Below are 25,392 nucleotides of genomic sequence, written 5' to 3' on the forward strand. Positions count from 1 at the left end.
ATCCCTTGTTCCACTACAGATACAGAAAGCAAAGAGGAGACTAGCGGAGCCTCCCACCCATCTGCCACCCCAGGCCACATACCACAATCTCCCTCGGTGGCATGGTGACGGTGGGCATGACATACACACAGTCGGTGGGGAAGTCCCCACGTTGCTTGGTCCTCTCGTTGACGCCATTGGCCCAGCCCGAGTTCATGACCTGCTCGCCCGTGTCATGCTCCAGGATGACAAGGTCGCCCTTGGCAAAGCTGAGGAAGCCCGACTCCTCGCCCGCTGTGGAGACAGGCTGGGTTGGAACTGCTTTATCTGGGTTGATGACCTACAAGCCACCACTCCCCGCTGAAGAACTCCCCTGTCCCACTCACGTCTGCCCACCTGCCACTGCCTCCACCTTGTCACGATGCTCCACACAGACACAGCCGCCAGAGGGAGCCACTCTCCTGCTCGAAAGCCTGCGGCTGCCCATTCCCCTCAGGAGGAAGCCCGCCTGCAAAGCTGGCCTCCCCTCTCCTCGCCCACCAAACCAAACTCTCTGCAGGTCCCCGAGGGGCCGGCTTTCTCCCGCCTCTGCCTGGTCCCTGCTCTGTTCTCTGCCTCACGCGGTTCCCCCGGACCCTGGGCTACACGGGGCCTCTCCCTCCAGGCTCCCACAGCCTCTGGGCGTCTCTGGTCATCGCACCGTCACAGGCCGCCACTCTGTGTTCACACCTCCCACCCCCACCACGAGGGCAGGGCAGGGTCCCTTTTATCTCTGTCCTTTCCACACTCTTCCCAGAGCCCAGGTGGTCTCAGTCAGGGTGGCTGTCACTGCCGTCAGCCTCTGAAAGTGGGGGGTAGTTGCAGAACACTAAGGAGGCCCCTGATCTAGCTTGGAGGAGGTGACAGGAGGTAAGTATTAAAGGACCAGAGGGAGGGAGGGAGAGAAAGGTTCCCCACAGGGGACAGGTTGAAGGCACAGAGTTCTGCTGTTTGGTCCGGTGTCTGGGGAAGGATGGGTAACAAGGCACTGGCAGCCCTGAATGCCAGGCCAAGGCCAAGGTGCATGGTCTGCCCAACACCCCGACCCCCTGTGCCTGGCAGCCCATGTGGCAGCCACTCACCAGGGTTGGGGTTGTCCTGCAGGGCCACAACATACTTAGACCTCTTCCGGAGCCCCTCTAGGAAGGTGACCACCAGGTCACGGATGTCCTCGGCGTTGCTGGAGGTGAAGGTATACTCATCCCCCTTGATGGTGGCCAGTGTGAAGCTGGGGGCCGTCATTTTCGCTCCCCTGCAGGACCAACACGGAGAACAGGGCCCAGCCGGGGTCAGCCCTGCCCGGCCTGAGTGAGGTGCAGCACAGCCCGGATCAGAGCAGCCCAGCGAGAATAAGACACGGCACTCCCTGAAGGAGACCAAGGCCAGCCGAGTCAGACGTGGCCCAGCTAGAGCAGAGCCTGGTCCACCCAGGTGAGACGTGGCCCAGGTCAGACACATCTCAGTCCAAGTCAGACATGGCCAGGCATGGTGTGGGGAGACCCACACTGGCCCAGCCCACACCCCCTTTGCCTATCTAATTCCCACTCACCCTTTAAATCTCAGCCTAGATGCTCCTTCCTCCAGGAAGTCCTCCCTGCCCTCCCACAGCCCTCATTGCACTGCTCCCTGCTTCAAAATGGCCTGTTCAATGTCTGTCTCCCCTCGACTGAAGCCCCAAGAGGGCAAGGACTGTCTTGTCACCATTGCATCCCGAGTGCCTGGTCAGAGCCAGCCATGGCCCAACTAAGCCCACATCAGACACAGCCCAGAGACTCCTACACACCCCAGACCAGGGGAGGAGCCACCACACTGCTGGGGAAGCCAGTCTGTGCCAGGAGCCCCCGCCCCCCCCACCCCATCCATGGGACCACAGTTCGCAGCGTACAAAGACCTCTCCCACCGGTTATGGCATTTATTCCTCACCACCGTTGGGGAAGGAAAGTATTGAGACCCCAATTTTATTTAGGGATGAGGATGCAGAGGTGAGTCCTGCCCAGGCCAAGCTGTTTTTGTGCACACTCGCCTGCCCCCGACTGTCCCACTAACAGCCCGGCCCCATCTCAGGACAGCATTGCTGTGCTGTAGCCCCGCGCCCCTCCCGTGAGGAGGTCCCGAGGGGTCTGCACAGAGCAGCACAAACTGCTTGATTGCCTGTGACCAGGACAGGCCACTGTGCGCCTCTTTGCACCCGCCATGACCTGCAGGACAGCTCTGCCCCCTCCTTCCCCGTCTGTCATCTGTGTGTCCTTCTGGCCCCTCACCTGCTGCTGGACACAGCCATGATCTCCGGGAAGGACAGCTCCAGCAGCACCTGCTCCTGCTCATCCACAAAGTACACGCCCGTCCAGTTGACAGCCACGATGACGTCGTTCTTGGGGAGGCTGGGGCCTGGGGCAGAGACCGAGGCACTGAGGGGCCCTCCCGCTCCCTGGCCCTGCCCTTCCCAATCCTCATAACCGTCGGGGGCTAGGGTGGGAGTATACTGGTTTCTATTTTACAGAGAGGGAAACTGAGGCTCAAAGAGCAAAGCCCCCCTATAAGCCAAAACCCAAGGTGCAGTGGGAAGAGTGCCAAATCGGGAAACTGGGTTCGGGCCCCATCCCTGCCACCCACCGGTCTTTGTGCGGCTTTGGACAGTCCCTGCCCTGCACCAAGGTGGGACATGGTGGGGGGGCTGGACTGAGTCCCAGGGTTCCTCCGGCCCTGGTTCTGTGAAGCACAGCATCTGCTTCGGCCCAAAGGTGGCCGGGTGACGGCCCACGTGGGTTTACATTAGCCACACCCCGCTCAACTTCACGGAGTCGGCCCAGCAGGGCTGGCCTGCCTGTGCTCTGGGCCAGCCTCTTCTGCACACAGTGGGTGCTTTACTGATTCCAGTGCTCATTTGATTGCTCGATCCAGCGTGCCACTGAGCACCTACTGTGTGCCATGGAGTCACCACTGGACCTCAGGGAGGCAGGACCCACGCTCAGCGGCACTGACCAGGAAAGACCGAGCAGCCCACCAGGCGGGAGGCCCACTGAGCGGGGCGCCTGGCTCGAGCCGGTCCCCTCCCTCTGCTGTGGGCCGGGGCATAGGGCCAGGGGCTGGGGGGGGTACCTGAGAATTTGTAGGCTTCGTAAAACCTGGAGAAGAGCAAGGGCCACTTGAAGCGGGCATAATTGACCACATCCTCTTTGACCTTCTGGGCATCAGTTCTCCTCTGGGCATAAATCCCCTGGAGGGGACAGAGAGGGACACAGGACGAGAGATACAGTACAAACTCTGTCTGGAAATCAGCTGTCCCTGCCTCGTAGCCAGCGTGGCCCAGGCTCCCGCACCCTGTGCATCACGGCCACCCCCTCGCCTCGTCTCTCTGATTCCCTCAACGTCAGGTCAGTGAGCACCCGGGGCACAGAGGCAGAGAAGGCACGGGTGCTGCAAGATACGAAAGCACCAGCATTTTATTTCTCCAAAACCACTCCCCTAAGCCCTAGTAAGAACGCGGTGGTGCAGGGGGTGGGGGCACTGGAGGGGTCAGAAGGAACCTGTGGTCTTACAGTGCCCAGACGCAGGCGTGGGTGAGGGTGAGTGTGTGCCGGCCCACACTGCCCCAGCCGCACCGCGACAGGGCCCAGCAGCCGTGCCACCGCGGGAGCAGGGGGAGTTCAGGGTGAGGGGCTCAACGTCACCAACCTGATCCCGAACGGCTTAGAAGAGAGAACAATGCGCATGTGCGCAGGGAGAGAAGCCACAAGCAAGTGTGGCCCACTGGTCAATCTGGCTGAAGTGCATACAGTTCTAATTTTTTGAACTTGGAACTTCTCTGTAAGTTTGAAGTTATTTCAGAATAATATGTTTTTAAAAAACACCCCTCTGTTATGGAATGACTCGTGTCCCCCCCCCCCCACTTCCCACAAATTGGTGTCAAGTCCTGACCCCCAGCAACCCAGAATGCAGTCCTATTTGGAGATGAGGTTTTTAAAGAGATAGTGACGTCAAAATGAGGTCGTTGGGGTTAGCCCTAATCCAATATGACTGGTGTCCTTATAAGCAAAGTTGGACAGGGCCATGCATGCGCAGAGGGAAGACCACGTGGAGACGGATGGAGAACCCGGCGCGTGCAGGCCGCGGAGGGGCCTCAGAAGAAACCAACCCAGCCAGCACCTCGATCGTGAACTTCTCGGCTCTAGAACCTTGAGACACAAATTCCTGTTTAAGCCGTCTGATCCATACTTTGCTACGGCGGCCCTGACAACCTAATAACACCCCCTCCCACCCTAAAACAACATGAATTCACATCTGTCCACTGTAGGAGAGGCCTGGCCCAGGGCCCCGGGATGAACACACCAAGGAGCTCCAGCCTGGCGGGGAGACACAGCTCAGCCATGGGCCCCAAAACGGCAGAAATCACGTCCCTGTCCCATTCACGCTGTGTCTCCAGGGGCACATTGCAAGTACCCAGCATGAGATAAACGCGTGACAACGACACCAACTCAGAACACGCCCCACGCACGCCCAAGCACCCCAGGGGCAGTGAGCACGGAGGAGGCCCAGGTGGCGGCTGCAGGCAGTTGGGAGGCAGATGGACAGGCTCCCGCAGCTGATGGGACGTGAGGGCCGAGGAGAAGAGGTGGCCAAGGACGAAGAAAGTCTCTCACTTGAGAGATGGGGTGGCAGGGAGAACACGCCCCTCTTCTGGTGGGGGCTGGGGGTGAGGGCCCTGGGGTAAGCCAGGCTGGAGGGAGAAGCTGCACAGGGGGCGTCAGGGACAGGCAGAGGCCGGGGAGGGGGCTACCGGAGAAGGTGAAAGGTCAGGAGGGCAGGCGGAGGGCGTGTGGCGTAGGGGCTGAGAGACTGTGTGGGGCCCTCCCTCAGCGTTGTGCAGAGACAGTTCCACTCTTGCTCAGCAGGGGCCACAGAGGTGAGGAGGCCATGGGTCCCCTGCCAGCAGCTGGTGCCCCGACCCCTTTCCCCACCTGGACACCCCTGCTCTACCCGGGAGGGAACCACTCAGCTGGTTACAGGCCTGGGCTCCAAGCAAGGCGGGTACAGGGGGCTGTACCTGGAGTCCCCCAGGTAGGACGCTGGGCTGGAGTTATTTCAGGAAAAAGGAGGTGCACTTCCCAGAAGCCCCCTCCTGCGCCTACCACCACTGAGCTGCAGCTCTCGGGAAGCTGTAGCACCAGCGAGCGGCTGGCACGAGACCAGGAGACGGGACGCCAACACCCACGCCCCATCAGTCTCCTTCAGGAGGCCGCAGGACTGGGTTTGATGCTCTCTGTGTCCCTGGTGCCCAGCCTGCCCTTTCTGTGAGTTGATGTCCGTGGTGGAGAGAGGGCTGCTGGGAGGCCAGAGGTCAGGAGCCATCCAGTCCCCAGGACACACCCTCACCTCCTCTCGGGTCCCCTCCACACACAACAGACAGGTGAGAGCTGGGGCCTTGCCCCCCAGGTCCCTCCCAGCCCCCCTACCTTCTTGTGGGCGGCGATGGCCAGCTGGGCCCACTTCTCCAGCGTCTTCAGGGGCGTGATCTCGCGGTCAGGGATGTAGGTGGGCACGAGGTTCAGCAGGCGCTCCAGGATCATCTCGGAGCCGTAGTCCACGAAGTACTGCTGGGAGGCCAGCTCGGCCAGGTCATCCTCCTGGGTCGGGGAGGGGCCCCGGTCACGTGTGCGGCTCAGGCCCCTCCAGGAAGCCCCCAGGCCCTGCTCCTGCCCTGCCTCCTGCAGCTCTCAGAGCCTGGCCTGTGTTCTCACTGACTCACCAGGGAATTCTTGCCTGTTCAGTGGAACCATGAGCTCCCCATGGGCAGGGCCACGCCCTCACCTCTTCCTGGGTCCTCACCTGCACAGAGACGAACCCTGCCCAGGGGCACACGAGCTGACCCAAAGAGACCCGCCAGCCCATCGAGCAGCCGCTACACGCTCGGCTCTGTGAGACAGCGACTGGAACTGACAAGCGAGAAGAGGAAGTGCCTATCCTGGAGAACGGGAGACCTGGGGACTACTGGAGGGGGTCAGGGTGAGGGGAGGGCACCACGTCACCGCCTCCATCACCAGCAGCATGCACCAGGGGAGAGCCGAAGTGTCTACCAGCCAGTAGGTCTACTGCAGAGGCTTTGGGGAGCCAGGCGGGACTGGGCATTTGCTTGTGCGTGGCACCCCCAGTGATGCCTACCTAGGGCTCCCCAGGGCTCTGGCAGCAGGGGCAATAGAGAAAGGCTCTTGGGGACCTTCCAGGCAATGGATATGTTCCAACTAGTTTGAGTATTTCAGAACGTTAGCAACTGACAAGGCTGTCCTAACGCATTGTGACTGAGTATTTGCTTACCGCCACCAACCCCACCATCACTGCCTCCACCATCGCCACGAAACACAACACCAGCATCACCACCACCATCACTGCCTCCCATCGCCACCACCACCAATAACCATCGTTTTCATTTCTGTCACCTCCATCCTCATCTCTCATCACAGTCCCCACAGATCATAAGTACTCTCAGATCCACCATGACCATTAGCAAAATAAAACACCCACATCACTCCTGTCCTCAGAAATAGAAAAAAGAACATAAATTTGCAAACTCTGGTTTCAGTGAATAAGTCTCTTTCTCGTGTAGAGCTGCATTTGCTAGACTAGCTCAGAACCACACACAAGTCCTGGAGCACATCCCGGGCACCACGTACCGTCGCTGCTGCAGTGTGAGCCCGTCCGGCAGGACATTCTCCCCAACCTTTGCTGCTGTAATTCTACCTCCTCCTCACAGCACCCCCCCCCAGGTAGGTGGTACAAATCCAGGAGCACCCTGGGGAGTGCCAACCTTGGCATTTGCTAATGGGGGTCACAGACAGTGGGAAAACAGGCGGCTGTGGGCCACGGGGCTCAGCAGGAGACTCACCTTCTCACACCTGTACTCCCCGAACTTGACTCCGCGCACCACCTGCTGGTAGATGAGGTTGGTGGCCACATTGTCCTCTGAGGGGTTGTGCCAGGGTGTGAAGACCTCTTTGCGGAAGAAGAGCCTCCAGGGGGCATTGCGCTCCTGGGCACCCTGTTCCTTGGCGTACTGCTCGCACTGGGAGATGGCGTCCATGACGTGGTCACTGCCACTGCCCAGGGAGGACACCTGTGGGCAAGCAGTACGCACGAAGTCAGGGAGGATTTCGAGGAGCCTCAGCTGTGCCAACTGGGCTAGTTCCGATGGAAAGCTGAGGCCCAGAGAGAGAGAGGCACATGTCCAAGGTCCCCCAGGAGGTGCCCAAGGTCCCCCCAGAGGCAGAGTGGAAGGGGACCCCCGGATCCCAGCCGTGGGCTCTGAGCCGGCACACCAGCTGTTTTCTAGCCTCAGTTCTGGGCCGTTACATGGGAATTCCTGTTTCTTAGTGGAAGCCCTTTGTGAAACTGTTGGACAGTCACCGAGAACACAGGTGGTATCTACAGGTAAGAAAAATCCAGGTGAGCCGTGTCCAGCGGCATGGTTCCACGCCCGGGCCCGTGTGTGGGTGTGCAGGCAAGTCCCCCAGGCCCGCTCAGCACAGGAGCCTCCATCCCAGAGGCAAGCCTGGGGGACGCTCACGCTGCAGCTGAGAACGAGGTGAGGAGTTTGTCCCCACACATCACAGCGACCTGACAGGCCATCGTTCTGTTCCCACGTGCACGTGGGAAAGTGCGTCTCAGCCGAACGGCTGTGCGTCCCTCCGGCCAGCCTACCCCACGGCCTTCCTTCAGCACAGGAGGCTGCAGCTGGCCTCACGTGACTGAAGAGGGCTTGGGGCTCCCATCTACATCCTACTGCTGGGTTTTCCTCCGGCTTGCAGAGAGCTCCTAAGCAGCTGGCGAGCCAGGCAGAGCCGTGGTTACCACTGCTAGGGAGGAAACCCCGGTGCTCAAAGGTGAGTCCCCTGGGCCTGCAGAGGCAGCACCGGGACAGGCCCAGAGCCGTGTCAGGGGAGGCGTTCCGGCGGCCATACCTTATCAAACAGGGCAATGTAGAGGGAGAAGCCAAAGCGGTCCTTGAGCGAGATCTTGTCGGCCAGCGCGTTGCAGAGCTCCTTAGCTGTGGTCGCGGAGTCTGTCAGCAGGGTCTTGGTGGTCCCGTCCATGAATGTCACAGGCAACATGATGGGCTTCTTGGACTTGGTGGCCTGGAAGTGACCCAAGAGGGCTATGGGGTCCTTCCACTTCAGACCAGCTCCCTCCCTCTGGACTCTGGCTCTCCTGGTGGGGTTGGAGCTGCCTCGGAGCCCCAGGCCCGGCATCCCACCGGGCCACTGCCTGTCCCTGCCACTGGTGCCCGGGGAGCCGGGCTTGTACCCCACCACCCTCAAGTGGAACTTTAGGGGCCTTGAGGCTGAGAGGTCGGGTCCTGCCACGGGCTTCTGTCACTTCACATAACCGTCACAAGACGCTGTGAGATGAGTGTCATCATCACCATGTTGCAGGTGAAGCCATTGAGCTGCAGAAGGAATCCCCCTCAGCCAAGTCACTTTGTCCATACGGCCATCAAATGGGGGCCAACCATCCTCTGGGGGCTTTCGTGTTCCCATGGGCCTGGGATGCCAGAACTTGAGGGTGGGTGCTTGAGGGACCAGAGTTCCAGAGCAGGGAACACTTCTGGGGCCCCCAAGCGTACTAGACACACGTGTGTGTGTATGTGCACGTGTGTGCTGGGCAGGGCCGGGCCGCACCTGCAGCTCCAGCCAGCTGGGCGGCTGTGTCCGCGTGCCGTTGACAAAGGTCCTCCGCAGGCGCTCCTCGCAGTACGGGGCGTAGCCAGGCGGGCCCCCGTGGATGAAGTTGCGCAGGAACTGCAGCCAGAGGGCCGGGTGAGGCCTCCCCGCCCTGGCCTGGAGCGGTCACAGGCCCTCACCCACGCGGGCGTCTGCTCCGCCAGGCAAGGCTGCCCTGGCGCCCCTCTGCTCTCCCTGGCTCCTGCTGCCCTCGCACCGCACCGTGGCAGCCAGGCCACCGCAGCCCCACGTTTCCAGCTGTTCCTCCTGCCGCACCTCACACAGGCCCGCCTGGCTTAGCTGCGCCTCCGCCAGGGCCCAGTCTAGCCCCCACCACCTCCCGCACCCTCACACTGACGGCAGGGTTGGCCTGCCGAGACCCCTGTGTCCCCAGTGCCCGGGGCCTGACACTGAGGTAAACTGAAGTGCTCGCCCCGAGACAGGCACGCGGAGGGCCAGGACACGCTCTGGTCAGACTCAGCCCCTCATCAGTACCATGGGGCTGGGGGGAAATAGGCAAAGCGGGGGCTGCCTGGAGGGGACTGCCTGGAGGGGGCTGCCTGGAGGGGGCTGCCTGGAGGGGGATGCCAGGAGCACGGGCCCGCGGGGGTGGCCAGGCCTGAGAGGAGAGGTCGGTTGTGCCCCCTTCCCACCCGTCTTCCAGCAGTCTCCCCAGTGCCGGGACGGTGCCCGCTCCCCTTCCCACCCCAGGAAGCCAGACAGCCGCCTACCTTGACGAACTTCTCAGAGGGGGCGAAGCAGCCCACGCAGAGAGACATGAGGATCCAGCCCCGGGCGTAGCTGCTCTTGGAGGGGTTGTGGGTCAGCTGCTTGCTGATCTGGCAGTAGATCTCGTCCCTGCGCCGGGGCAGCAGGGCAGGGACAGTCGCCTCAGAGGAACAGCCCCAGCCCCCGCCCACACCCAGCAGCAGATGGGACACAATGCGGCTGTCCCCTCCGACTTGCCCAAGACCACCAGGAGGCAGAGTGGGCTGGGTGGGAGGGCTGTCCCCAGGGCTCTAGGGAGCCATCAACGGGGGTCTGGCTTTGAAGACAGGATCATCAGGCATAAAGAATGTCCCTGACTGCAATTCACATTCCACCATCCAGAAGGTGGTGTGTATGCTGCTCTGGGCACAGTGGCCACAGCCACTGGTGACCGTGCTGATGGGAAGCACAGGCCCTGCCCCTGCCTCATCCCTGACCCAGCCCACAGTCGCCGCAGTAGGTACAGTTTCCACCAATGGTCGTGGGTAGGGTAGGAGCAGGAGAAGCATCTGGGGGCATCTCCAGGGGATGGACTGAGCAGGGACTTTGACCGTCTCTTGATATGTTTTTGTAATGTTTGACTATTTAAGTGGCCATTACCTTTGTAAAGAGATAAAAACAACGAAGGTAACTTGTTTGCATTTAAAGGGATCCTTACAGCACTGCTATGAAGGCCCACGAGCCAAGGCTTATGACGCACCCAGCGCAGCGCTGAGCACAGCAAACCCTCAACAAATGCCAGCTGCCGGGATCAGTGTTGTTCTTGGGGATGTTTCTTCCCTCAACAAACTGGGTACCCTGAGACCGCAGCTGCCTCTCCAGGGTCCGGGGCCCAGGACAGGCCCCGTGGTGACACAGTGACCACCAGGGGACACTCGCTGCCACTCTTCCCTCTCTGACAATAAGGCTGGGCAGGAAGGTGGGACTATCCAACTCAGTGGCTCACCAGTTTTGAGTTCATGGACCAGTAAAATTTTCATGTGCATTCTGGAAGTTGTCAATTTTTTATCATGACAAATGGGTTGATCTCCCTCTCACACACAGACACACACACACCCCGCCCACCATCCATATTCCGATCATTTCATAAAACAAAGGTAAATATCCAAAAAGTAGGAAGGACAAAATCTCAGAGGTTTTTAAATAAAAGAAGTTTAGCTTTAGAAACACCCTCGTTTTTCCCATCTCCCATCTTGCCACAGACTGGGAGTCTCTGACCTGACCCCACGCACTTTGCAGACGGGGAGACCAAGGCTGAGACGGGGAGGCATCAGCTGTGCGAGGCCCCTCGGAGTGGACACCCAGCCTTCCACTCTGGGTCCAGGGCTCCTGGCACTGGCTTCTCTAGAAGTGTCAACGTTAGGTTGGTGGCGGGATGACAGGGAGGCTGACGCTTGCCCTTGAGACATGCCTCAGGCAGCTCCCTTCTCCTCCTGGAGTGGGTGGCCCTGGTGGCATGGCCACCTCTGGGGACACAGCAACTGACCACAGGGAGCCATGAGTGGAGGCCTGGCTGGAGGCAGGAGGTATGGGAGGCCAAGTGACCCCTGGGGAAGTCTCTTCCCCACCCTGGACCTCAGTTTTCCCATCAGGGAATTGGGGCTCACCCCTGCACATCCTACTATTAGCTGGACCAGCAGACACAAGCTCATGGGATCAGCTCTCCTACCTAACCTGTCCTGTGCAGACGCAATTCTCATAACTGTCCTAGCCCTCCTCTGATCCAGCTGACTTGATTTCTTAACTGGTCCTCGTGACTCCTGGGTCTTCCCATCAACTCCCAAGTACCCCAGGACCAGGGTGAAGGCCTCTCCTGGGCCCTGATGGGGAGGAGGCACCTGCAGGGCTCCCAGACATGCTGCCCACAGTAGCCCCGACCGTGCCTGGGGTGGGCGACAGAGGGTGAGCCGGCAATGATGGGCTAAAAGCAGAAAGTGCACGTCTGATGATGCCAATCAGAGCTACGGTTCACTGGGTGCCTCTGTGTACCCAGCAAGTCTCTTCCCCGCTCTAGACCTCAGTGGAAAAGTGTGTAACCAGGACACGTGTTATACACTTTTCACGGTTTTATCTTCCCAAGCCTATGAGGAAGGTACTACAAACAAGCACATCTCATTTTATTGGACCTTACTTTATGGTACCTCACAGATATTGCATTTTTTAAAATACAAATTGAAGGTTTGTGGCAACCCTGTGTCAAGCAAGTCTCTCGGCACCATTTCTCTAACAGCAGGTGATCGCTTGTGTCTCTGTCACATTTTGGTAATTTTTGCAATATTTCAGACATTTTCATTATTATTATGTCTGTTTTGCTGATCTGTGATCAGTGATCTTTGATGTTACTATCGTACTTGTTTTGGGACACCACGAACTAGGCCCGTATAGATGGTGAACTTAACTGAAAAATGTTGTGTGTATTCTGACTTCTCTCCTCCTCCCTCAAGCCTCCCTATTCCCTGAGACACAGCAATATTAAAAAATTAGTAACTCAACAATGACCTCCAAGTGTTCAAGTGAAAGGAATTGTTACACATCTCTCACTTTAAATCAAAACCTAGAAATGATCAAGCTTAGCGAACAAGGTGTATCGAAAGCCGAGATAGGCCGGAAGCTGGGCCTCTTGCACCAAACAGCTAAGTTGTGAATGCAAAGGAAAAACTCTTGAAGGAAATTGAAAGTTCTACTCTAGTGAATACATGAATGATAAGAAAGCGAAACAGCCTTGTTGCTGATATGGAGAGTATCTTAGTGGTCTGGATAGAAGATCAAACCAGCCACAACATTCCCTTAATCCAAAACCTAATCCAGAGCAAGGACCTATATCTCTCTTCAATTCTATGAAGGCAGAGAGAAGTAAGGAAGCTGCAGAAGAAAAGTTGGAAGTTAGAAGAGGTTGGCTCGTGAGGTTTAAGGAATGAAGCCACCTCCAGAACATAAAAATGTAAGGCAAAGCAGCAAGTGCTGATGTAGAAGCTGCAGTAAGTTATCCCTAAGATCCAGCTAAGATAATTAATATGACTACACTAAACAACAGATTTTCAACATAGACAAAACGGCCTGCTATTGGAAGAAGATGCCATCTAGAACTTTCATAGCTAGAAAGGAGAAGTCAATGCCTGGTTTCAAAGCTTCAAAGGACAGGCTGACTCTCCCGTTAGGGCCAATGCAGCTGGTGACCTGAAGTTGAAGCCAGTGATCAATTAACATTCCAAAAATTCTAGGGCCCTTAAGAATTATGCTAAATCTACTCTATCAGTGCTCTGTAAATGGAACAATAAAGCCCAGATGACAGCACATCTGTTGACAGCATGGTTCGCTGAATATTTTAAGCCCACTGTTGAGTACTACTGCTCAGGAAAAAAGATAGATTCCTTTCAAAATATTAATATCTGCTCATCGACAATGCACCTGACTACCCAAGAGCTCTGATGGAGATATACAAGGAGATTAATGTTGTTTGCATGCAAGGAGATTAATGTTGCTAACACAACATCCATTCTGTAGCCCATGGATCAAGGAGTAGTTCCGACTTTCAAATCTTACTATTTAAGAAGTCATTATTATTTAAGATAGTGATTCCTCTGCTGGATACAGGCAAAATTAACTGAAAATCATCTGGAAAAGATTCCCCACTCTCACCATTAAGAACACTTGTGATTCATGGGAGGTCAAAATATCAACATTAACAGGAGCTTGGAAGAAGTGGATTCCAACCCTCATGGATGACTTTGAGGGCTTCAAGACTTCAGTGGAGGAAGTAACTGCAGATGTGGTGGAAATAGCAAAAGAACTAGAATTACAAGTGGAGCCTGAAAATTGGCTGAATTGCTGCAATCTCGTGATAAAACTTTAGTGGTTTAGGAGTTGTTTCTTATAGATGAGCAAAGAAAGCGTTTTCTTAGATGGAATCTACACCTGGTGAAGACGCTGTGAATATTGTTGAAATGACAACAAAGAATTTAGAATATTACATAAATGTAGTTGATAAAACAGCAACAAGGTTTGCAAGGATCGACTCCAGTTTTGAAAGAATTTCTACTGTGAGTAAAATGCTATCAAACAGCATCACATGCTACAGAAAAATCTTTCACGAAAGGAAGAGTCCACTGATGCAGCAAACTTCATGTTGTCTTATCTTAACAGGTGGCCACAGCGATCGTAACCTGCAGCAACCGCCACCCTCAGTCAGGCAGCCGCCAACACTGAGGCCAGACCCTCCAATATGACTCGCTGAAGGCTCAGGTGATTGTTAGCATTTTTTAGCAATAAAGTATTTTTAAATTAATGTATGTGCATTTTTTAGATGTATACTTAACAGACTATTGCACACTTAATAGACTATATAGTATCATGTTAACATAACTTTTATATGCATTGAAAAGCCAAAAACCTTGTGTGACTTGCTATATTGCGATATTCGATTTATTGAGCTGGTCTGGAACCACCCCTGCGACATCCCTAAGGTATGCTTTTGTTATTATTCCCCCTCTACAGACAAGGAAACAGAGCTGTAGAGAGATGAAGTGACTCGGCCAAGGCCATACACCTAGCTAGCAGCACAGCCAAGCCCAGGCCTGCTGGGCTCAATGTGTGCTAAGATGACAGAGGCCCTACTCAGCCGCCAAAAAAAAAGCCGCCTACGAGGGCTTTCGGGGGTGCCCCTTCCTCCCAGCGGCCGTCCCTGCACCCCCCACCCCAGGCCCCCTCCCTCCCAGCAGCCGTCCCTGCACCCCCCACCCCAGGCACTGACCGGAGTGCTGGCCGCAGGATGCCGTTGCCAATGATGAAGTGCAGCTTCTCCAGGTTGGAGGTGGGCCGGTCCTCCAGCATGCTGTTGCCCTGCACTGTGGACTCCCCGTCGTGCAGCCTCTTGGTCACCTGGGCCAGAGGAGAGAACAGGCTTTCCCAGGGCAGGCGAAGTTGGGGTGTTGTCCCTGCCAGCAGGGTCCCAGCACCTGAGTCTGCCCACTCCCCAGAGAGCAGAACCCGGGCAGCGGCCAGAGAGCTGGGCTCCTGCTGCCAACTCCCACCCCGTCACTCCCCTGCCATGTGCAGAACAGACGCTGGGCCAGTAACTGGCCACACAGCCCAGGAGCGCTGGCCCGGTGCCGCCCACTTCTGGGGGTCAGGCTCCTCTGTACCTCCTTAAAACCCTGTGCCCCACAGGGAGGAGGACCTTTCTGCCAGGACAGGGACCTTTTCCTCTGAGTCCAAGCAGGACCCCTGTTCTGAGGCAGGCCCCCCCGCCAACTCTGCAACCCAGAGTACACCCTGGGTTCTAACCACCAGCCACCATCACCCTGTCACCAACAGCCCTGGCCCTGACGTGACCAGCCTCAGGCCGGTTCTCACAAGATGTGTCTCCTCTCTGGTCCCACACAGCCCACAGCGCCAGCCCCACGCTCTGCCTAGAAGACGCGGCGTGAGTGAGAGGAGAGTGGCAGGGGTGGACACTGCAGACGGGGAGGCCGTGGAAGGTCCTCACGTCTACTGAGCACCCTCAGCTGCCATCTCTACCCTCCTCCCAGGACCTCATGAGTTGGGCATTTTCTTCCTTGGCCCCTCAGATACTGAGCTGGGGTTCAAATTCAAGGCCACACATCTGCAAGACTGGATTTGCACCTGAGGTGGGGACAGGACAAGGCTTCTGCAGCTGGGGGTCAGGGGAAGCTTCCTAGAGGAGGCGACCCCCAGGCAGAGAAGGGGAAGGAGCAATTTCGGGCCGTGGGACGGGTGTGTGCAAGGAATGGGGAGGGGCTGGTCGCCAAGGCTGTAAATGCCTTAGTCTGTGTCTGTGTCCCCTGACCCCTGTCCACCCCTAGCCATACACAGATCAGCCTAGAGAACCTCAGAGTACAAGGGCCGGGGCACTGCACAGAAAAAGTGAGGCGACCAAAGAATGAATTCAAACAAATCAATAGTGTCAGTGCTCCATGAGTGCTCTTGTCCCGCAGCAAAGTTCTGGTGTCTGAATCGTTCTTGGACCAGATGCTGCAGGTCCATCCCCTGGCAGGACACATCCTCCCTCACACCATGCGCCACTCTGAGCCTCCCAGCTCCCAGTTCCCAGTTCCCTCCTCTGGGAAGCCCTTCCTGACCCCATCCTGAGTTCACCACCCTCTGCAGGGGCTCCCTGTCCAGCCCCCAGCCAGCCAGGACCCCCGAGGACAGGCAGCTGCCTGTGGGCTGCCAGACCCGGGGCCACGCTCACCTCCTCCGTGAGCTTGGACTTCTTCTTGAGGGTCAGGTGCACCAGCTTGTGCCTCACGCTGCTCTTCTTCTGCCCCTCGGGGAGCTGGGCCTGCAGGGCCAGCAGGAGACAGCTGGGCAGAGAGCGACGGCAAGGGGCAGAGCCTGGGGGCCAGCTCACCTCCATGGGAATGCTTGAAGGGCACCCCCTGTGCCCCTTCCACCCCACCAGCCAACTGGCAGAACCAGAAAGGCCTGGTGATCTGCTCAGGGCCTCCCTACAGGCTGGTATGGGAGCTGGTGCCAACGACAAAGCCCTGTCTACTGTGCCACGTGGTCACGGCTATTATGGTCGGCACTTTACAGTTTACAAAGCTTGCACATACTTGTAGACACCAGTAGACACAGGACAGCGGGAGACAGTGAGGCAGAGACGGATCATAGGATGCTCTTTCTGCAGAGGATCCACGGCCGGGGGTGCCCGGCACCGCCCACCCCCCAGCCAGGGCACCCGGGCCGCACCTCGCCCTCGCCCTGCAGGGCCTGCAGCTCCCGCTTGTACGTCTTCTTGCCCAGGGTCTCGTAAATCTTGGTCATCACGGGGATCTTCTCGCTGCCGTCGCTCATGGCTGTGTGGTACTTGGGCTCGGGGAGGTCCCCCATGAACCGGAGGACGGTGATCCAGACCGCCAGGGCCGCCTGGGGGCACAGTGCGCACGTCAGAAGGGCAGAGTGCAGGACACTGGCAGTCGTCAGAACAAGCTGTGGTTTGGGGAGAGGGCTGGAAAACAGCTTTGTGTAGTCCGGCCCAGGCCTTGGGGTGAAGACTGGTGGGCAGGGACCAACCACACAGGTGGAGACCACAGCCCCAGCCCCGGGCCCTCCCCGCAGTGACTGAGTGGCAGGCGGGCCTCACCAGCTGGTCACCCTCGTCGTCATGGTAGAGCAGCGGCTGTTTGAGGGGCCGCCGGGTGTAGGAGTGCGTGGTCGTGCCCTGGAAGTAGGTGGCAGCGAACTTGGCGAACTTGTACTCAGAGAGGTCCTCCTCGTCCTCGTCGGGCAGGGGCAGGGCTGCGTCCAGGTCCTCCTCCACCATCTCCCTCCGCCCACGCTCCAGGTCCTGCAGCAGACGAGAGGGGCTCCCTGCCGTGGGGCTGGGCTGACGTCCCCCACCCTGCCCCCGCAGGGCCAGCTCCTCCTTCAGGAGCGTAGGGCTCTGTTAGTCCTGTCCCCTACCCCAACGGAACTGGGCACGTGGTAGGTCCTCAGTGGACAAACAGATAAAAGCTTGAGAATGGCCCTGGAGAGGGGCAGTGACTGGCCCAAGGTCACAGGGCAGGCTGGTGGCTGGACAGGGCCTGGGACCTACGGCCCCCAACCCAGCTCATCCCTACTCCCCTCTGCTCAGGGGCCAGGTGGGCTTTAATGCCTAGGGACACAAGAGGAGGGAGGGCCAACACACTGGGGGGCCTGGGGGCCTCTGGGGCTCCTGTCCCCAGCCTGGTACCTCAAAGCCGCTAGGTGCCTGGCCCTCCTGGCCTGGCAGGCCACCCGAAGTCCCCAGGAAGCCAAACATCTTGTCCACCATGTCCGAGTGATTGACGGGCTCGTGGCGGGCCCTTTCCATCTGCTCCAGGAGCTCCTTCTTCCGCCGCGCCGCCTCCTTCTCCTTCAGCTCGCGCTCGGCATCCTCCCGAGCCAGCTGGGCCAGGCGCTCCTGGGAGGTCGGGGTGACAGAAGACACCGCGTCAGCTCCCGGTAGCACAGCCTCAGGGGACAAGTCAGCTCCCGGTAGCACAGCCTCAGGGGACAAGCTCTCCGTGGGTCCTGAGGGAGCCCCTGTGGCAGCCAGCACTTCAGTCCCAACCTCCTGACCCCGGGGAAGGACAGAGCCTGCGACTTCCCACCTGGGGCCACACTCAGCCCTCCGTCCACGGCAGACAGATGCCTGGCACTGGGGCCACGGGGAGGACTCTCGACAAGCCCAGACAGTGAACCCGCCTGTCCTTCGGGGCTCTGCTGGGCACCGCCTCCTCCAGGCAGCCTGCTCAGTGCCGTCCTTGGCCCTAGGGGACCGCACCAACTCAGACGTCCCACAGCTGTCAGGCTGGGGCACTAGACCAGCGCTGCCTGATAGGCCGTAACGCAAGCCACGCGTATAGTAGCCACATTTGTTAAAGTAAAAAGACATAAGTGGAATTAATCTTAATATATTTAATTTAGCTCAGTATTTCCCAAATATTATCCTAATATGTAATCAATATTATAAAAATAACACTGAGATTTTATAATTCTTTTTTTCCCCTATTAAGTCTCCAAAACCTAGTGTGTATTTCACACTTACAGCACTGTGTCACTCGGAAGGGCACATTTCAAGTGCTCAGTGGCCACCCGGCCGGGGCTTTTACCCGGGTGCTGCCTCCCAGCTAGAAACACGCTGCGGAGGGCCCGGCCCTTCCTCGGGAGCCACAGCCCCCGTCCTTTCCCTGGCGCACGGCAGTGAGAGCTCAGGCAGCACCTGCTGAACAGGCCTGGTGAGGCCACTTTCTGAAGGCCGGGAGGAAGGCTGGGAGGTGTTGAGTGACCGGGGAGAGCGGACGACCCCGCAAGTGGCGCCTAAGCCCACCTGATGCTTGCGCTCAGCCTCCTCCTTGGCCTTCTTGGCGCTCATCTCCTTCCGCAGCTTCTCCTCCTCCGCCAGCCGCATTTTCTCGGCCTCGAGGCGCCGCAGGTACTGAGGGAAGGGCAGCTGTTGTCACGGCAATTCCTGCCAGCTCCACTCCACCCGACCCCGAGTTCTGGGACCAGAGCGACTTTGCCAAATAATTCGGCAGATAGGGAAACTGAGGCAACTGAGAACTTCTCTAGGTCATGGTGGGTTGGAGGCACCATTGATGCCAAAGCCCAGCCAGGTTAGCGTTGGCTCCCTGAAGATTCCCAAGAGTAACTGGGGCCCCAGCCCTGCTCTTGGCTGGGAGGACAGAGGTGAGGGCTCTGGTCCCAGCTTCGTGCATTCCTCAGAGCAGGCGCAGCTGTGGGTCCCCCCAGGCCTCTGCTTCCCGGCCAATAGCTGGGGAGGGACCCACGGACACTGCTGCCCCCCACTGCCCCCAGGCTCAGAGCCGCAGGTGCTGTGGACTCGGGCCCCTCACCTCGGCCCTGAGGCGCCGGTGCAGCCTGCGGGCAATCATGCCCCGAGCGTAGGCCTGCACGGTGAGCACAGCCCAGAGGCGGTGGCGGAAGGCCTTGCGCACCAGGTAGGCGCGGCAGCGGGCCTGGAACTCGATGATGCGCCGGCGGGCCAGGCGGTACTGCTGGTGCAGCTTCCGGGAGCGGTGCAGGGCCTGCAGCCGCAGGAAGCCCAGACGCATCTGCAAGGACAGCCCGCTGCACTCAGAGCCCGCTGCCCCACTGCAGACTGACCCCACAGCTTCCATTGTGCCAGTCTCCACTTTCAGACTGGCCTCCCCCAGGCATGGCTCAGTCTCCACTCAGACAACATCCCCTCCCTAGTTAGAAAGCTCTGTCTCCTCTCAGGGCAAAGTTTTTTAGCCTGTGACCTTGACTTTCCCTGAGTTGGGGGTCTCTCTGCGGGGCTCCCATCCTCAGACCAGGAGCTGCAACTAACCAGTCTCCGTCCCATCCGCCTCCCCAGCCCTAGGTCCAGGCCACAGCCCAGCTGCTCTGCACAGGTCCACGGGATGCAGCCACTCTCGGCCCCCTCTGAGGTCTCTAATAGCCCAGTGTGCTCACAGCCCACCAAAACACTCCAGGAGAGCAACAAACATGGCTCGCCAGGTGGGAGAATCCAGGAGAACCACACCTGGACTTTGGGCTGCAGGAATGGCCGGGGCAGTGGCAGGAGGCCAACCAGGCCAGGCCCTGCTGCCCCAGGTACAGGCAGGCCCCACTGCCATGGCAGCAAGTCTGGGGTCAAAGACCCAGTGGGGCGACGCACAGCCCCTGTGGGCGGCTCACCAGCCCGTAGTTCTTCCTGCAGTTGTGGCCCCGCCAGTGCCTCTGGATCAGCGTGGCTGCGTTCTTCAGCTTCAGAAAGTTGGACCTGAAACAGCAGCCGTGACGTGGGGGAGTCTCAGAGCAGAGGAATGGTGCCCAGGGGCATCCAGGGTGCAGGGGGCTTGGAATCAGGAGAGCACAGGCTGAGCCCCAGCTCTGTGACGCCCCAGCTATGTGACCTTGGGCAAGGCATATAACCTCTGTGCCTCAGCTTCCTCATCTGTAAAATGGGTAGGATAATGCCTGCCCTGCCTGCCTCACAGGCTGTCACATAAGCCATTAAGGCAGATATTCAAAAGGTGTTTGCTGAATGAATACACGTATGAACAAGTAAATGAAATAATATAACAGATTAAAAGCTTTAAACAGTCTAAATTCCTCATTTCATAGATGAGGAAACTGAGACCTGATGAGGTTGGACTAGAGCCCACGTCTTCCAGCTGACCCTGAGTTAGCCAAGTGCTGGCCCCTGCACACAGTAGGCTGCTTCTACAGGAGAACAGTCACCTCTAACCTGATGGAGGACAGAGAGGCCGCACGTCAGGCAGCAGGAGTCTGCCGGATACAGAAATAAAGGGGGACAGAAGGATGGACGTGTCAGCGTGCAGGTGAGCTAGTGGCCAATGCCTGGATCCCACGTAAACACGTGATCAACCGTGGGAGTGGGTGGACAGGTGGGTGGATGGATAGATGGGTGGGTAGGTGGGTAGATGGGTAGATAGATATGTAAATGGATGGATGGGTGGACAGACGGACTGATGGGTGGGTGGTAGATGGATACACAGATAGACAAGTGAGTGGATAGATGGATGGATAGAAGGGTGCACAGGTGGATGGATGGATGGATAGGTGGGTGGGTAGACAAGTACATGGGTGGATGGGTGGATGGGTGGATGGGAGGGTGTGTGGACAGACAAGAGGATGTGTTGGTTGAGAGAGTGGGGAGGGAGTGATACTATGAACTGCAAAAGCGGCAGGTTATGGGATTTCTGTGGAGCCTGAATCACACTGTGGAGTCAGCCCCACACATTTGTGAATTGCCACAGGTACACATATGTCCTTTACATAGAATATGAGACATATTTAGTAATTTATAAAATCTCAAATTTCTTCTTTGGGAAATTTCCTCAGTGTCTGAGTCTAACAGAGGATCTACGCGTGTATCTCACGTATCCACATGTGCACACATGTACGTAGGTGAGTGTTCTGTACTATTTAGCTTCTCTGGCATGACGGGCCTGTGTACATCGTGATCTGTGTCCCCCCATGTTCACATGGCCCCGTGTGCATGCTGTGCATGTGTGCTTGTTTCCATGTGTGCACGTTAATTCCTGGTGTTTGCACGGGTGGAGCAGAGGTGGGAGGAGCTGGCTGGGACACACACCTGTCTTTGAACCCCCGGATGACCTTCTGGAGGAGGATGACTCTGTCGGTGATGGCTTTGTCCCGCTCCACCTCCAGCAGCATGTCGTGGTGGTCCTGGAAGGCAGAGCTTCTGACTTGAGCCCCCAGCAATGTCTCCACCAAGGCCACCAGCTCAGTCCCAGGGGGCCTCTCTTCTTTCACTCGGAGCCCAGGCCCAGGGGTCGGTTGGGCCCCACAGGCCCCAGTGCCAGGCAGCCTCCTACGGCCACCAGTGCAGACAGGGGTCGTGGCTGCTTCCCAGAGGCCCAGGCATGACAGATGGGGCAGGAGCCTAATCTCACTGGATTGGGTCAGAGGACCCAAAACGACATGTACCAGCATCCTCCCTACCGCCGTCTCCGCCCAAGCCTGGCTTCTGGACATCCCTGTCACATTGGCCCCTGACCTGGGCCAAGCCACTGTCCTTTCTCCCCAGAATCATGGGGAGTCTCCTAACCAGAGGTCTCTGGCCTCCATCGCTCCCCATCTGGCCTCCTTCACAAGCTGCCAGAAGGACCCTCCTAAACACAAGCCTGACAGCGACCCTATGGTGACACCCCATAGTTCCCCAGGTCAAACTGGGCTCCTCAACCCTGGCACTCAAGGCCCCCCATGATCCAGGCCCTGCCGACCTCCCCAGGCTTCTCCCCTCCTCGCCCCCAAGCCCCACCTCACTCCAGCTGAACAAAGGTTCTCTGGCTCATTCGACACACGGGAATGGAATGTCTCCACGTGCCAGCCCTGAGCTAGGCGCTGGGGCCACAGTGAACCATGAAGACGGGGCGCTACTCTTGGGTAGAGTCTCACAGGGACCCTCACCCACCAGATAGTCACAGACACGCAGGACAGAGGAGCGGCTCTGCCAAGGCTTTCTGAATGAATGAATGAGAACTGTATGTTTGGCCTCTCAAAGTCATGGGTATTTCTGAAGAGCCCACAGGGGTGAGGAAGGAGGGGAACAATGACACTCTTCCTAGTTCTCTGGCACTAGATGCCATTGTGATTCGGCCTTCCCCGCTTAGCCCAGACAGGGCTGGGCGGCAGGCTGGAAGCCCCGCTCTCTGCTTCCTGGCTGCCCAGCTCGGGGCACTCACTTTTCCTCTCTGAGCCTAGGAAATGGGCGTAATACTTCCAGGCAGGTAACATCCAACCCATCTTGCCCAGGAGGAAATGAGGGCTCAGGGAGAGAAAGGGGCTTGCCTAGAGTGCCGGGGCCAGGGAGGAAGTAGACCAGGCCCCAGGCCCCTCCAGGTCAGGGCGGTTCCTCTCCTCCCTGCGCCAGCTGTCCTGGAGTGCCCAGGCCCCGCCCCCCACGCCAAAGAAGGCGCCGTGCCCTGCCGCCCAGGACAGCCAGAAGCCTAGCGCAGCGGAAATGGAAATGGGGAAGCCCAGTGCTGGGAGCTCACACGGGGCCTGCAGCAGCTGCCGCCGCTGCCCACTCCCAGCAACCTCTCCCAGGCGCGGCCCCCACGGCCCTGCTTCCTACTTCTCTCCCCCAACTGCCCGGCAGCTCTGGCTCTGTGCTCAGGGAGGCAGGAGCGGGCCCTGGCCCTACAGAGCAGTGGCAGGTGGTGCCCCACAGACCCCAGTGTGAGATGGACCCCACCAGGCAGGAAGCCACAGGAAGGAACCCAAAGATACACTCAAGAGGCCCCCACACAGGCACACCCCAATTCATAGATGGGAAAAAGAGGCTCAGAAAGGAACGTGACAAGCCCAATATCCCTGGACAAACAGCCACGGGGTCAGGATTTAAATCCGGCCTCTCCGCTGCAGACCTGACCGACAGCCCACCTCTGGCCTTTGGTTTCTAACCCGTGGTCTGTGCTCTGACCCCACTCCCAGGTCACAGACGTCTCAAATACCAACTTCTCCTCTCTCACCAGGGAGGTCTACACCGCCCTTCCAGCCACACATGGACCCAGTAGGAAGGAGCTTGAAGGCCCAGCACTGCCTTCCCCCCGACCCCTCCTCCCGGCTGCCACTACAACTCCCTCTGTAGCCACTCTCAAGGACCCCACCCCACCGTGACGGGAGTTCTCAGCCCCCAGGGCAGCCTACGGACAGAGACTGCGCTCACCTTCAGAAAGATCTTGGTCCTGCCGATCTGCCAGTCATCGTGGGTGCCCAGCACAGCCTCGGCGATGCGCTGGCATGTCCCTTGAAGGTCTCCCTGGGGTGAGGGGGCACCAGGACATGGACATCCTTGCCAGTAGGAAGACCCCCGGAGCGTCCCTCCAGAGGCTGGGAGGCAGGGCTCTCGCCCCAGGTCTGCCCCTGCCTTTCCGTGTGACCCCAGCTGGGTCCTGCCTTCTCTGGACCTCAGTTTTCTCCTCAGCTCAGCCAGATGTTGTGAATGCAAATCCCTCTCCCACAACCGACAACCGGGGCCCACTTGGCAGCCCTGGCCTTGCTCATCACACCTGTGTGTGTGAAGTCTACGCCAGCCGAGCGTGGCAATCCCCGCCCTCGGACGCGTTCCACTGCCTGCCCCCCAGTCTCTCAGGCCGTACCTGAGAGGCTGAGCAGATGTCATGCCCAGGAGAAAACTGGGACCCGACCCTCCACATGTGCGCCCATTCCCATACCTGCTTGTAGGCCGGCTTCACGCCAGGCAGCAGCACACGGTACCGCTCCACGAACTCCACGAAGCTGTAGCGGATGGGGTAGCCGGCTCGGCGGATCCGGATGGTCTCCATCATCCCCGAGTACCGCAGCTGCCGCACGCACAGGTGCCGGTCGAACAGCTGCGGGCACGGAGCCAAGGGCCTCAGCGCTGAGGCTCCCGCTGGGAGGCAGCCCTGCTCTGCATCTGAGCAGCCCGGGCAAAGCCCAGAGAGGCCAAGGCCACACAGCACGTGAGGAGTGGCTGGGACCGGCACCCCAACCTGCAGTCAGACCACGCAGCCGCAGGGAGCGAGAACGCTCACGGCGGCAGAGCTGTGTGCTTTGGGAGCACAGGGGACACTGGTTGGTTCCCCTTGGGACACCCAGAGGGGACTTCACAGAGGAGGCCCCTGACAGGACGGGGAGCATCCCAAGGTCGGAGGGTGAGCATGACAGAGGTGTGGACGTCTGAAAGCAGGGACTTGCTGGGGACTCGAGGGGACTGAGGCTGTGCAGGAGGTGGGTGCTTTGCTCAGCCCCAGGCAGTGCCCTTCACGTGTGGTGCGGCCGTTGTCACAGATTTGTAGCTATTCGGACAACTCCCTGTCTGCCTTAAGGCAGGGGCACATTTTTCTAATTTGCATAAGGTTGTTTTTGTGACGGGGCAGAGGTGGCCCCAGGCTCATAGTGGGGCTGGAGAGAAAGCAGAAGGCAGGTGCCGGGCTGTGGGGCCTCGTCCTGTGGGTGACAGAAGCCAGAGAAGGAAGGTCTGGAGCAGGCAGAGGCCGAGTCAGGTTTCCTTCTGAGAATGATGTCACCGCAGTGTGTGTGGGTGGACGGGGCAAGACAGGAGGCAGGGGACGTGGGAGACCCTGGGGGAGGCTGCTGCTGAGGTCCAGTCCACACATGCTGAGGTCCGGGCTGGAGAAGGGTCCCTGAGGCACCTCAGAGCCAGGGAGACGGTGCCCAGCTACCCTCGCCTCAGTCTCCCGGGACCCCCTGCGCTGGAGGGAGAGCCTCCTGGAGCCCCAGGCCCGAGTCCTAAAGAGGACAGGCCTTGCCTGCTTGGGAATGTTTTCCAGGCAGGGGACAGCGGGTGGGGACAGCGCTTGCGGATGGTCGGCTTCCGCAGCCTGTTTCCTCTCCCTCCGGGCCACTTTCCCTGGCCTTCCTTCCCTCCCCAGACCCTGCGGCCCCAGCTTCCCCTGGGCCTCCCCGCAAGGCCTCTGGATAAACAACCCTCCCGGAGGCTGTGCCATGGAAGGAGAGGGCTCACGTGGGGCAGCAGCGCCCCAAGCCCCTTACCCTCTCTGAGCCCCCAGTCCTGCATCTCTAACCCGGGCCCACAACAGTCCCTTCTTCATGGACCGTTTGGGAAGCGTGAACCAGGCTGCAACAGGCCATCCAGCCTGTGCCCAGCACACAGAAAGGGCCCAACAAGGACATTCCCAACCATTCAGAGGTGCGGGGAGGCTTCCAGGAGGAGGTGGCAGTTGAGCTGGGCTGAAGGAGAGGGGACTTTCAAAGGAGCAGCCCCAGCAAGAACCAGCTGCCCTTTACTGAGCACTTCCTAGGGGCCAGGCAGTCTGCATGCATTATTGCATGGAATAGACCAGGGGTGATCGGTCCCGTTTCCTTCTATCAGGAAACTGAGGCACAGGAGAAATAAGAGCCTTGT

The 25,392-nt window shown here is 58.6% G+C and overlaps 1 protein-coding gene across 5 annotated transcripts in view; it reads right to left on the minus strand.

The window, feature by feature from the left end:
- MYO7A (myosin VIIA) overlaps nt 1–25,392 on the minus strand; it is an 80,083-nt gene that overhangs the window by 12,333 nt on the left and 42,358 nt on the right. For 4 of the 5 annotated variants that reach the window (XM_045557292.1, XM_045557295.1, XM_045557293.1 and 1 more), the window contains 20 exons: nt 23,696–23,854; nt 23,188–23,280; nt 21,088–21,182; nt 19,665–19,749; nt 18,839–19,057; nt 18,313–18,420; nt 17,194–17,403; nt 16,603–16,806; nt 16,209–16,385; nt 15,709–15,798; nt 14,248–14,375; nt 9,461–9,587; nt 8,688–8,807; nt 7,971–8,144; nt 6,899–7,126; nt 5,472–5,642; nt 3,118–3,235; nt 2,280–2,406; nt 1,101–1,384; nt 83–273 (listed from right to left, as the gene is read on the minus strand). In XM_045557292.1, coding sequence (XP_045413248.1) covers nt 83–273; nt 1,101–1,384; nt 2,280–2,406; nt 3,118–3,235; nt 5,472–5,642; nt 6,899–7,126; nt 7,971–8,144; nt 8,688–8,807; nt 9,461–9,587; nt 14,248–14,375; nt 15,709–15,798; nt 16,209–16,385; nt 16,603–16,806; nt 17,194–17,403; nt 18,313–18,420; nt 18,839–19,057; nt 19,665–19,749; nt 21,088–21,182; nt 23,188–23,280; nt 23,696–23,854 — 3,108 coding nt within the window. The remainder of the gene's footprint in view (nt 1–82; nt 274–1,100; nt 1,385–2,279; nt 2,407–3,117; nt 3,236–5,471; nt 5,643–6,898; nt 7,127–7,970; nt 8,145–8,687; nt 8,808–9,460; nt 9,588–14,247; nt 14,376–15,708; nt 15,799–16,208; nt 16,386–16,602; nt 16,807–17,193; nt 17,404–18,312; nt 18,421–18,838; nt 19,058–19,664; nt 19,750–21,087; nt 21,183–23,187; nt 23,281–23,695; nt 23,855–25,392) is intronic. The other variant, XM_045557294.1, reaches the window with a different exon arrangement.

Source organism: Lemur catta, chromosome 7, assembly GCF_020740605.2.
Source record: "Lemur catta isolate mLemCat1 chromosome 7, mLemCat1.pri, whole genome shotgun sequence".
In the NCBI taxonomy this organism is placed as follows: Eukaryota; Metazoa; Chordata; class Mammalia; order Primates; family Lemuridae; genus Lemur; species Lemur catta.